At 42.1% G+C, this 13,883-nt stretch overlaps 1 protein-coding gene and 1 long non-coding RNA gene across 5 annotated transcripts in view; one reads left to right on the top strand and one right to left on the bottom strand.

The window, feature by feature from the left end:
* LOC117159472 (protein couch potato) overlaps window positions 1–11,038 on the bottom strand; it is a 183,701-nt gene extending 172,663 nt beyond the window's left edge. For all 3 annotated transcript variants that reach the window (XM_033339334.2, XM_033339339.2, XM_033339336.2), the window contains exon 1: window positions 9,643–11,038. In XM_033339334.2, coding sequence (XP_033195225.1) covers window positions 9,643–9,705 — 63 coding nt within the window. In that variant the 5' untranslated portion in view covers window positions 9,706–11,038. The remainder of the gene's footprint in view (window positions 1–9,642) is intronic.
* Window positions 11,039–11,211: 173 nt separating this feature from the next.
* Window positions 11,212–13,877, top strand: LOC143303437 (uncharacterized). Of its 2 annotated transcripts, none has more exons than XR_013059712.1 (3): window positions 11,212–11,359; window positions 11,965–12,226; window positions 12,451–13,877. It is a non-coding gene; the product is annotated as an uncharacterized LOC143303437 (long non-coding RNA). The 2 variants fall into 2 exon arrangements; XR_013059711.1 differs by having other exon boundaries at window positions 11,212–12,226; window positions 12,451–13,180; window positions 13,317–13,877.
* The last annotated feature ends 6 nt before the right edge of the window (window positions 13,878–13,883 follow it).

Raw genomic sequence — 13,883 nt, 5'->3', positions numbered from 1 at the left:
AAAATCGAGCTAATTCTAGGAAAATAAAATTCCTCCCATAAATCCTGCCAAATCGAATCAAACCAGACAACCTTCCACCCTTCTGCAATTTCCCATCCGTCTGACCTACCCGAACGATCCACGAGACGATCAAACGCATACGCTCAAACGCGAAACAAGTACTCGATCTTCTTCTACGCTCGCCGCTTCCTCGAAACCGAATTTTCCCCGAGAGTGCAACTTTATCCCGTACTTGGAGACTGCATCCTGGTCTGCTCGTTGGACAAGGTAAAAGAACGCACATATATGTACGAATAGTGAAAGACGAAAGAAATAGAAAAAGTTTATCTTTGGGAAGACAATTGTTCGAGTTAACTTCTTAAACTAAGTAAAATGTCGTGACGCGTTGGAACAAATTGTTAATCTAGGAACTAGTATAGCAAATTTGAATTAAATAATACAAATCATAGGCCTGTAGAGGAACAAAGGGGGAAGAGGTTACAGGAAACATTTCTTCCGAAAATCAACCTTTTCATCCACGATCAAACGGAATATTCTGATTTTGACGCAGTCGAACGAATTATAGATTCATGGGAGACTGGATATCGAATTCAGATGGCACGACCCAACTTATAATATATACAAGCGCAAAGAGAAAGAGGTAAAGAAAACTCGTCTGGCAAAAATTAACCTGTTTATCCAATACGAAGGAAAGGATTACCTCTGAACTGATCCAAGTTACACGCGGACAAACCGATTACTCCGATAGAATCTATCGATCCTCGTTCAAACTTGGTTCGTCGTCCTTTTCAGAATCCGATTTGTGCGTCTAACAAAAATCCGCTGGAAAACGCACGAAGAAAGCAACGTAATCATTGGGATTTATGCGCAAGTGCCGTTTCTACGGTGAGTGCGAGACTCTGTGAAAGTTGCATCGGCCCGTGAAAAAATCGACAAAGATATTTCAAATTCACTGGGCAAATAGCTATCGGACACGAGGTATAACGGCATTATCCTCTTAGCTGTAGGTTGAACGCGGTATCACGTTATGCGTTAACTTTCATTGATGTGTGCAGGTGCGTGCATAAAGAGAACCGCTCACTGATTCCACGTATCCTCCCTCTTTCTCCCTCTTTTTTAACCCGTTCCACATCCTGTTCTGCCGCATTTCGTACACGTATGTCTCCGTCTCTCTCTCTCTCTCTCTTTCTCTCTCTTTCTCTCTCTTCCCTTTCGTCGCTGTCCAGAACTAGTCGCGTTGCGCTAATTTACACGTGTATCTACCTCGGGCGCAACAACTTGCGACCGACGTTTCAATGTTTCGAAGGTAAACGTTAATGCGTGCAAATTAACCGAAATTCGAGCGCATTCGCACGCACGAATAAATCCGACGTTGGTCGTGTTGCGTGTACCTTCGATCGCACTCTGCATGGCAAAATTGTGGCAAAGCGGTGGATTTTGGTAAACGAGCCGTTTACAGACCAAGGCGGTTAGCTTGACTTTTTGAAATTTCCCAAATTCATAGGCTGTCGAAGCGCTCGATCGATGCTTATCCCGCGTAATTTCCATAAAACGTGATACGTGGAATTTTTCAATGATTTGTCAAAGTGGGATTTGTCAAAGAGACGCACGATCGCGAGTATCGCGCGGTTGCCACGAACGTTAATTTCTTGTCAAAAGTCCCTACGTTAAATTCTTCCATGTTAATAGGTAGAGCAACATTTGCATCGATGCGTCTATCGCAACGGAATATACGACCGAGAATTGATAAGAAATATCGAGCGAAACCACTTTATCTGGCGAAAACTAATTTTTCATTTTCTGCAAAAATTGTTGAACTAATTTCAAACGGACCAACGATAATCTACATTTTCGGAGTTCCACTAGCCGGAATCTAATTCCAAAGAATCAATCCAATCGCCGGTGGATGTAGCTTTCGCGAATGGAACACGAAGGTGGAAAAAATTGCGCCGCGATCCCGTGCGATTTAATGAAATTCCTTGGTTTCGTGGATAGAGTTGAAACGAAGTTTATGTCGGGAAACGATCAAGTTTGCCTCTACAGCGAAACAGTCGGTGCTTTCGAAAGTTTCGTATAATTGAAGGAACGAACATGCAAGAGAGAAATACGTACTAACCCTACAACGGATAGGGTGAACGGAAAATGATTGGTGCCCGTTGTTTTCGAACGTGATGCCCATTTGATCGATTATAACGTAGACGTATGAAAGTTTATACTACACGCGTGTACGTATATACAGTGGAACGCTAAATTTTACACGAAGCATAGAACTGAAAATTAAATTGAACGTATCGCTAATTTTGTTATTTACGGTCGGTTGGTTTTGTGTAGCAGATTTACTTGATATTAATGCGAGTGCTGTTCGAAATTTAATTACGTAAAATATATGCCGACGGTAGCTGAACGAGGACGCAGCTTAACGAACGTGAAAATAAATTAGCGTATATAGACATTATGAACTAATCAAACATCGATCGATATAACGCGACAATTTCAACATACATCGTGGAAAAATTGTACGCCTAAACTTTCTAATCGAAAAAGTTTTTATTTGTATAAAACTGGTGAAAGAATATTTTGAAAGGTGATGCGAAACGAGATTACGTTTCCTACATTTTCTAGCGTTTTCCAGACGCAAAAATCAATAATCATAATCTAGATTCTTGTACGAATACCTTTATCCGTTAATTTCTCGATACTCGGTTCGTTTCCTTCGTTCGAATAAGAAAGATATTTCCACGCATTCGACTAAAGCTAAAACGCGCAACAACCACCTCGAGCGAATTGATTATCGAGCGTGTCCATGTTAACCGAGAAGGCAAGAAGTGTTGCAAAATTAATCCCCGTTTTATTTCGTCCTCGACAGAGTAGAAAATTAATTCTTTGGTTGCACTCGCCACGTTTTCCAAAGGGTAGATCCCTAACGCGTCCAGACATCATAAAAATGCGAATCAGAGCGTGAAAAACCTGGAAAGCGTTTTTGATCGTTATACAATCGGCCACGGTCCGCGATTCTAGCGATTTTACGTTACGCAATCGTAACATGGAAATTTTCTGTATTTCGAAACAACGAAATTCTGATTAGAAAACAACGTAGCTTGCTTTTCCTACCAACCTACCTACTATTTTCATCCGAATAATATAGCTAAGGGAAACGTTGTACTTCTATTTTAGCAATTAAAGAATAAAAATAAAATATAATCTAAGAAGATCATCCGTATGCTTAGGAAAGAAGTTTCTCGGAAAAGTAAATCTGTTCTTTGCGTAGGATAGGCAGCAAAGATTGTAAAATGTATATATAAAAAAAAAATCTAGGTACGCATCGTCTCTTCTGGTAAGATACATTTTTATTTCTAATCCTATTTCGACTCCTAAAACTTGTGAACCGCTGTTAAACGAACTTCTTCTCTGTTTAACTTCCACTTTCGATCTTCTTCGTACTCCACTGACGTCACCTTGATAATATGCAAATTCTTGTACGTGTGTACTGATAAAAAATAGAAAAATAAAGAAGGCAACTACGCAGATAAAAACCTTGGTAAATATGTATAATACTTATTCTTTTCGAAACGCAACTTTTGGTACTAAAAACTGGTATTTAAAAAAGCGTTGAAATATTCATATAACGATGTTTAAACTATTCTTCCCTTAACTCTGCTTCCATGTATGCAACGTTAATACTTGAAAATTACTGTAGCAATTTTAAATGCACGATATTCGATGGAGAATCGTTTCTTGCTTGCAGACATTTTCCAAAGAGAGAAAGGGAGGAGAGAGAGAGAGAGGGAGAAACGTCTGGTATTAAAATAATTCTCGTACGACTCTCCAACTTCTTGCGGCAGGTTTCTCTTTTCCCCCGTGGCGGAAATCGGCTCCACGTGTTTCTCAGACGCGGCACCGATTTCCGGGCAACGTTAAAAATTCCAACGAGCCCATTCGAAGCTAATTGACCGCGAAGCAAAGTTCCACCGCGTGGATCTTATTTTCCAAATTGACTGCGCGTCCAACCGCGAGTTCGTTAAACGATACTGCGAATTTCTATATCTCAGTCTCGCTCTGATTTTATCGACCAACGAGGACTCTTAACGATTTCAGGAGATATCTAACGTGAAATTGAAACGTGAAATCACGCGTAACAATGGCGATTCTTCCGATATTTTCTATAAACTCGAGATATCTTTTAACGCAAGAAATCGTACAGTTGGTCGAGAATGATGGAAAGAACGCGATAAGGTTAAACCGTCGGAATGATATCTAGAGATCGTCGTTTCACACCTTCCAGTTATCATATGCGAATTCGATGCTCATCGATGCTCATCGATGCTCATCGATCGTCGTTTATCTCGCTTCCCGAAATCCAGCAGCCCGATCGAGTATACAACGCCGGATAAACGTGTTTGGGCTATCATTCCACTGCGTAATTCCAAGCGTCAAATACGTTCTTGCGATTAATTTAAAGACTGTGTATTACAGTTTTGGTTCGATCGTGTAAACGCCCGGCGAATAGTTAATAAAACTAATACGTTGTTTCGTTCTTGACAGACGAATAGACTGGGTTTGACTGGGACATGAAACGTTAAGGATTTAAGCTGCACGTTCCCTTTCTTCTTCGATACGGTCGGAGCTTCTATCGCGATATATTCCCGTCATTTTAACGATTAAACGATTTCATCGACGTTCCTAGAGTAGATACTATTGACATCCTAACGGAGATGGGAAATAGGAGAAACAATTAATTACAAACGAACGACTCGTGCTACGCTACTTTTCCTCGATGATCACTGAAATTCGATGATCTACGGTATGGACGTTTCAAGAATAGTATCAACAAGAATAGGAGTCGTAACGTCATAAGCAAACAAGTCCAACACTTTTATCCCATTACGATCAAGCAAGCCTCGCCTAATTGAATTAAGACCATAAGTTCCCTATAATGACATACACAAGACTATGAGAAAAAAGCTAATAGCAAGTTGCAAAGTACATAAAATTTGATCCTTCTATATCTATGACGAAGAGAAACTCAACGAGGAGAGGTAAAACTATCAGAGAGGCGAGGTAAGGTGAGGTTCGTCTATTAAAAATTATACTTTACCTATCCCATGTATTCTATTGTACGTTTTCTATACGTTCCTTTGAACTTGGCACAAACGCGTAAAAGCCCGCAGTCTGTTCGTCGGCAACCAAAGAACCAGTCGCGCGCTAACGACAGTTTTGTCGCTTAGGAAAAGAGCATTTGACGACGCAGAACGACGTTTCCTAGCTACTTAACTCGCAGCAATCAAAAATTCAATTCCTTCTTCGTGTAACGACGCCTTGCGATAATAAAAGGCTCTCGTGATTCTTCTTGTAATTTACAGTATACGTAAATGCTAAAGCGACAGTTTTGTCGCTAACGCGCGTACAGCCTCATCCGCGACAACTTCGATCGTTCTTATTCCGATAAAGCACAATCTATCCGTCTTTTCCTCCTTAGAATTTCGTTCGTCTGCGCTCGACCAAATTAATTCGACAGCAAGCGTGGAATATTATTTCAGTCTCGTAGCAAACTGATGGGCGAAACAGTGGGGGGAAACGTGAGGCCATTTCGCGAATTTCGTCGGCGAAATAGTCGTGGGAAATGTAAAAGCGTTTCCTCGTTACATTCACGCATGGACCCATCACGCGACAAATACGTTTTTATCCGTGACGTGGCGAGAATTAAATTTTCCCCCCGTCGTACTTTCCTTGAATAGGCTAGCGGGGAATGTAGAAGGGACAAACAGCGAAGAGGAGCCAGCAACGATGCAGTGGCGAACAGTGGGAAAAATCGCGCAACTCTACCCTTTCGCTCTTCTGAAAAAACCTGTGCATGCTTTTTATCTCAAGATCACCGGCTAAATTTTAATTACGACCCGAGCTACACAGTGTATAACTTTTATTACGTGGCTTATTTCGCTGGTTGCGGTGAAGGGCGGAAACCAGAGTCGAAGAACTCGGATTTCACCGTGTTACGCAGCTGATATGCGAAACAAAGAGATTTTTCTGCCGGATTGTTCACGATTCGTGGATCGTCATCGACATTTTGACGATTTGTGATTCATTTGTATCGTCGTTTGCATCGAACCCCTAGCCATAACATCGTACGTACGATTTAGAATAATAAAATACTTTTGACTCTGATGGCCTTTGTCGTTTAATAGAAAAAATGTCAATGTTTCCGCGCGAGCAGAGGTAAAGGTAAATGTAGTTTGGCGTTTGCGCGAACCCATTGATCTTACGCTTTATTCATTAACCATTCGAATCTCAATTCTATCGATCTTTCCATCAGTTCGATTCTACGAGAGCTTACTATTTACGTTAACTTCGAATTTCCAAAATTACATTTCGCATAGCTCTTTGCACGATCCGCGCAATTTTTACACATCGTATGTTCACTGTCCGGTCTTTCGCTAGTTAACAACGTTCACGCTTCGGAACGTAAATTGTAAACGATCCGTCAATAGCAATGTCGATCTCCGTCGATAACCTCCTAATCGAGCGTTGATGTTCCTGCTTGCGAGCAATGCGGAAGAGCACGCACGGAAAGGAATCGTAAAAGGAAACCGAGCAAAACGATGGCCAAGTTTCCTGCTCTCGTGTCGTCGTTCCCGTTCGATACATCCACTCTTCCTGATCCACGTGACAGACCGTCCGACAAAGCCGGTCGTGCGAGAAAATCGTGATTTTCTCCGCGCTAAAATCTCGATCCGTACGATCGAACGATCGCGACGAACGTGACCGAAACGAACGACACATACACATCGGCCGAACTATCCTTCGGTTCATCAAGGACAACGCGTTGGAACCACGAGTAACGATACACAGACTCGAATACGTTGCAAGTATGTAAAAGCGAAGCGATGCTTTCCAGTAGAATCAAACCTAATCCTGCTTCTTCCTCCTCGCTTCTTCTTCTTCACCGTTGTATCTCTTCCGACATTTTCTTCTTTTTTTCAACTATTTTATTCGTAAAAACCGTGAAACGCGCACAAGATACGGAAATTACATCGAATAGTAAGAGCAAATATTTGAAAACTGTGTATATTTTATCCCTGCCGAGGTCGTAAAATTCTGAGAGATGCGACAATTCAAAATCTATGCTGCAGTACTTATTTTTGCGAAAAAAGAACCGTACAGATATGTATGAAAAGTCCTTCGTCGTGCTAAAATTAATACGAAACGTGATATATACGTATATTTACAGTATATGGAAGAGTGAACAATTACGAATTTAAAGATATTTAGAATCAAATTTTACACGTATCTGTCAGATCAACCGTGACCTTTGGAAGATTAATAATATCTATTGATATATAATGTTCATTTCGGATGATATAGGAGCAAGGTTAAACGCGACAGATTCAAACCCCCTGTGAGTACTTTGAGAAACGAAGTAAGGTCTGTCAAGTAGAATATAATCGTCGAGTAGGTTCGAAATTATATGAACGTCTTAGCAAAAATTCTCCGTTCTCTCAAAAGTATTTTTTCCGACTATCATTGAAATCTGCTATCGTAATTCTACGCTGATAATAATCGATCACATGCAGCCTGTAAAGGCATAAACAGGACATACGTATTTCTGAATTTCCGGACTCGATCGGTACTCGGAGGAGTATCGATTAGTTCCTATATCAAAGTGCTTGTAAGTAGATTTTTGAAACTCGCAAGTACTCGTTTCGAGGTTCGCAAGCAGCTTGCGAAGGTCGAATACTTCGCGAAGTACGATGAATCAACTATTTATATGTTATGAGTAATATTCGAACGGTACGAGCCTTGAGTATTGATTCGGATTTATAAGTACGTAGGTACATGTTAAACTTGATCCCACCACTAACCATGAGGAAACAAACTGCCAGAAATAATTCCGCGAATGTTGCGCTTCGAAAATAAGTATCGCGATATTTCACACGGTTGTGCAACGCCCCTGCTGTATTAACAATTTACGATCCGATTCGCAGGCACGAGTTTCAAACGCTTCAGTTTTCCTTCGATTTTAATCGATCGTGTGTAAAGCGTTCGAACGCGTCGCGAGAAGTTCCCTCTGTTTTTCAGTGACGTTAGTAAGGGAAGTTCTATAGCGTGAATAATAAATCGTCTTTGATTCGCTTCTATTACGGGCAGCGACTCCATTTTGTCCCTAGAAGGTGAAGAAGTCGCGTAAAAGGGACGTTAGAACGATGTAATACGAGTTAAAATACGATAGAACGTAGTGGGTATTCCTTGAAAAGGATTACGTTGGCGTACGATGAAAAATTTACCGACATATATATTAATTCTATCCCGATGTGTTATTCAAATTTCGCGCGTCATCGTGTTGATCAAATATCGATAGCGATCGATGCGTTGCACTGGAAGCTGCACGTTCGATCAAAAAGCAGCTACACAACTAGTAAGCGTCACATAAGTTGGTATACAAGACCGACAGTTTCGTGAAAGTTAATCGAGAATTGGCGAGACAGGTGCCTGCAGCTAATAACCGGCGACTCGAACGACCGTCCAATATATATCACGAGCAAGCACGATCCAGGATTCTATATAAGAGACTTCAGGTTTTCTATGACGAACAAAGCGTATGTACTTGTTTTTCGTAGGACTGCGATAATAAAACAGTTGGCGCGGTCGCCTGCTACCTATGTAACGTCTGATAATGCGTGTGTCGTGTGACGAAGCGTAATCCAGCGGCATATGATGTGACAGAGAGCGTATAGCGAGCCCTCCGCGGGTCTCGCGTTGCGGAAAAATCAATAACAAGCGTGGTCTGGCGTGGCGCGTCACTCTCTCAGGTGCTCGGCTGCGAGGAAGGAAGCCGGCCTGCTAAGCCAGCCTATCCAGCCAACCGACCGATCGAGCGGACGATGGAAACGAGTCACCTGCGGCACACACTGTGTATTGTGGTGCACGATCGAATTCCCGCCTTCTCTCTGCCCATATACACGCTCGTAGCGTTAACGCTCTCTATACACATGCTTGCACAGGACTGAACCGCGTGTATGTATATACGTGTAAGTACTATGTGCACCGGCAGCCACGACACAGCACAGCACGCAAAGTTCGCGCGTGCAACGCGCCTGCGCGTTCTCGTGACGTGTAAGCCCTGGAAAGAGGAACGAGGAGGGAAGAATACGATGTACACGAGAAAAGGTAAGCAATGAAAAGAGCGAGCAAGGTAGAGTAATATATAGATGAAGAGGGAAGAAAACGAGGAAGGAAGAGAAACGAGCAATATGGCAGCGTAGGAGTGGGACGGAGGGTAACTGAGGTAAGTTGATGGGAAGGAAGGAAGGAAGGAAGTAGGTATGTCGGATGCCCTGTGCAAATGTGTGTACGCGCGCGGCCTCGCGCGGCGCGGCACGGCGCAACGAACGGCGAGAGAAAGGGAGAAGGGTGAAAACGAGGAAGCAATCGGCGGCTCTGGTGTACATACACGTATAATACATACATAGCGCATACATATATTTATATATGTACATATTTATATATATGTAGAGAGAGAGAGAGAGAGAGAGAGAGAGAGAGGAAGAGAGAGAAAGAGAGAGAGAGAGAGGGAGAGAGAGGATCGTGCGTAATGCACAGGCGCGTCGTTAACGATACAATGTACGGTGTAGTAGTTAGTGCACGTACCTCGTCTTCACCGGTGGCTACCGTGTTGACGGAGTCCATACTCTGTGAGAGCGGTGCGTCCATGATGCAAGCGAGTTTGCTGGATGGTCCGGGGTTTCCGGGGGCTGCGGTTCGAGCGGGTGGCGGCGATGAGTCCACCGTATCCCGTCTCGGGCGTTTTAAAGCGGGCGGCGTTATGGTTGTACCGGCGAAGACGACAGGCGCCTCCAGGACGTATCACTGGAAATAACCCTTTTCTCGCGAGAAACCCAGGCGTATCGCCTCCTTCCTCCTTCTCCACCTTTCCCTCCTTTCCTTTCCGTTGGCGAGCGCGCGCGCGCACGTATATCCACGTACGTACGATCTATGTCTCTTGTACTTTCTTCCGTTCTGTCCTTCTACCCTCTCTCTCTCTCTTTCTTTTCGCCTTCGTTTCGCTTCTTCCGCTTCCTGTTACGTTTCTTCTTGATCGCTTGCACCTCCGCCACCACCGCCACCACCTCCACCACCTCCAGCCCTACGACAGCGCGGTGCTGCTGCTGCTGCTGCTGCTGCTGCTGCTGCTGCTGCTGCTACCGTTACTCTCGTTGCACCTGTCACGAGCTGTGCAAGGGCGTCAGGAAAGACCGATGCAGTGGGAAAGTAAGAGAGAGAGAGGGCTACAGCGAGAACCAGACAGTCTGAGCTGTAGGTAGAATGTGTATGTAGCCTGCAGGTGTTCCCACGCGTCTATTTTAGAGCAATCGATACACCGTGCCCGTGGAGGAGGGCCGAACCCAGAGAACGTGCTCTATAGTGGTGGTTCGTCGACGACACTTGTTCATTTACCGGCCGCAGGTAGTAACCCATGCAGCAGCGACGTGCTATCCTGATTCCTCTCCTGCTATCTCTTCTTCGCGTATTTTATAACACGTATATAATCGTAGACGATATTGATTAATAATCGCGTATCAATCGATCACGCGACCACGGAGATGAACCAGCACGACGATGTTGAACAGCGACGATCCGGATCCGGATGTACTCGCACGACGACGTGTGCAGACGAGACAGGCAGGTAACGGCGATTCGCGGGAGACGTAGAGCGCGTTTATCGCGAGCGCGGCGCGTGCGTTCGTCGTGTTTTACGTGTGCTTGTATTTTATATGTATTTCTTCGCGTGTTTTTGTGTAGTTGATCGAGAAAAGATATGTATATGTATTAACGTTGACGATTGACCCTTTTGTATGTATACAATTGCGTGTCGATTGAACCAATTAGAGTAGAGACCGAGCGGCAAAGACGAGTAACTCGGCGAGGGACGAACGAAAAAACGTAGACCGCAATTTATAAATGAACAACACACCGGTCAGGCAAGTAAGAATAATAATAATATATTGTTACGTAAGCACTGCGACACGACTGGTACGCAGGTTGCCGATAGACTGACGGACTGCGAACGAGCGCGACGCTCGAGACGGGTGCGCGCGCGGGGTCGAATCGCTGTCGGCGCAGGGGTGGGGCGCGGTGGGGTGGCCCGCGGGCCACTGGGTCGGGGTAGGTGAGTGGGTGGCAAACAGGGGTGGGGGTCACGCACGAGGTACGACGAGGGGGTCAAGGGGCAAGGCACGCGCCTGGAGGGGACTCGCCCTCCCATGTTTTACCTTTTCCTCCGACGATGCTCTAGGTGACTCCGACCGAGGAAATTGCAAGCTCTGCCTCTATCAAACGGAGGCACGACCGAGTTCGTTAATAAAGGGTAAAAAACGAGTGATTCTCCAGCTTCGCTACGCGCCTCTTTCGATTCCAGGAAACATGCTACTTTGTAGAAATTATGTTGACAACAACGTTGCTATGGACAGTTGTGTATATTGCAGTTGTACGGCGGAGCGCGCGTTTTACCATGACGCGAACCAACGCGTTCAACAATATACGCTAAGGCTAATCGATCGTTTGTAAATTGATACTTACTACTGCTCGTAAATTTCCTTTCTTATACATGAATTTCATCGTGCACGCGCCACTTTTATTCTACATATGTATATTACCTTCCTGAATAATCTATTCGGTGATACGAATATAACGTAGTGTAAAACTCCATAACGGAGTGTAAAATATTTATTCTCGGAAGAATATTCATTTTAGCAGCTATTATGACGCCACTGTTTTAATTTTAAATATTAGAAAACTAATGTATATATTGTACTATATCTCGTTTTGCTATTCGATAAAGAAATTCCCAAAGGTATTCAACCGCACGAAACATTGTCACGCGACTACTTTCTGGAACTGAAATATATATTTCTTTTTCTTTTTTATTACTTATATTTATCCTTTTATAGCAGACATCTGTATTTTCCATAGGACGCAGATGGTACGGAGTCCTCGAAGGAACCGAAAGGACGAAAGAGAGAACCACTGCGTGTTACACCGTTCTACTCGAAAAACTTCGTAACCATACGCTTTCCCCATGACTAACAGGTGGAAGGCGTTTGAAACGTGCAGCTTTCCTCGAGATTAGCAGGTGGAGGATACTATTGGTGCCCCGTGCCGCGGATTATTTCGAACCAGATCTGGAGAAACCACCTTCCCTTGTAGAGAGCATATGGACGATTTAGCGATTTAGGTAGGGATCGTTTGACTTTTCAACATTGATATCGCAAAAAAATAACGATCAAATTAAGATAATATTAATTATTATAATATTAATTAAGATATAATATTAATAAGATAATATTAATTAAGATAATATTAAACGAAATTTTCCAACAAAAGTTTTTATTTCTTTTTAAAATGAATTTTCATGGCGGAAAATGTAAGTGCAATGTTGTTTCTACGATTCTCTTTCAGACAAATCGCATTGAGGTTTAATTATAGATAAGCCAACCGACGCTGTTCGTTACAACGCGAAGATATAGCAGTGGACACTTCTTGCAAATTATATATTAAAGAGAAACGATTTTCCAACGGCACCAGAGAAAGAAATTCTTGCTTTGAGAAAAGTTATCGTCACAAATAAGAAAGTAATATAGCTGCAGGATCGATAGACAGTAGTAAAGTGTAGCGGAGAATATGTTTTATTGATGACTTATTGCTGGAATCGATCGTCGGTTCCACGGTAGCAAATCGAGTAACAGTATACATATGCTTCTTAGTCACTGAAAATTATAGCATTATCATTCGCTACTGTTTGTAGATATATATTAAGAATTTTTTTCGAAAATTATACTAATTTTTCCACTGTCGATCATCAAATATATTTGTTTCAATTTTATTACATTATCGATGACGTGATTCTTGTTATTCCTGTTATTTATGAAATAAACACCAAGTGTAATGGCAATTAGATACAACTACTCTTACAGATGGTGGCTTACGTAAAGAATATGAAATGACTTGCACGCTATGATTACTGCAGCGCAAACTTAAAACGAACGTCCATGCCGTGCTATTTATTTCGCTCGATAATCGTTCACGCATACGAAAGCACAATGTTTAAAATAAAATTTCGTGCTGTTTTTAGAAAAATTCTAAAAGTGTATTCTACTTCGTTGTTATCGTGATTCTGTTACTGAATGAGGTAAAGAAAGGTTTCACAAACGTATTGAGCGTTCTTTTACAAATTTATTAATTCGGATGAATTCTTTTAGTTTTTAACGGCTTCTTTACGATAACAGTATTATGATAAAAGATTATAACATTTTTCAAATTCGTAGGTAGACTGATTTCAAAAATAAAGGATGTCACGCATCATCTTGCAAAATCAGAGAAGGAATAAGAAATGCGTTTCAAATCCATGCACACGGATATTTCGGTGCTACTTTTCCTTCCACAAAACTCATTTCTGTATCCTTTAGACAGACTGCAATATCCAAAATAAATCTTTCATATGACCGATCGATTTTCATGCTACGGATTGATGAAAAGACAACTTTCACGCTACAAAAATCGTTAATAGATACATATAAATAAGCTTTAATGCTCTCTATTAACCTATATTGATTGCAAATATTTCTATCTTTTATTAAGTAATTATATTGCGTTTCAAATCAAATATTTTAACAATTTTGGTGTATTAATTCTGCCTGTTTTTCATCAATTATGTTGAACTTAAAAGATATAATTTGTTTCAAACAACATCAGAAATTATAAAGATTTATATATACGTACAATTGTATTTAGTAATTTGTATTTAGTATTTAGAGTTTTTAGAAGTACTATGTTTCTTAGAGTATGATGTCTTGCAGTATACTCGTATAATATAACAGTACCTCAAATTGCAC

This window comes from Bombus vancouverensis, chromosome 1 (genome assembly GCF_051014615.1).
Source record: "Bombus vancouverensis nearcticus chromosome 1, iyBomVanc1_principal, whole genome shotgun sequence".
Taxonomy (NCBI): domain Eukaryota; kingdom Metazoa; phylum Arthropoda; class Insecta; order Hymenoptera; family Apidae; genus Bombus; species Bombus vancouverensis.
This window is presented reverse-complemented; position numbering and strand designations above follow the sequence as displayed.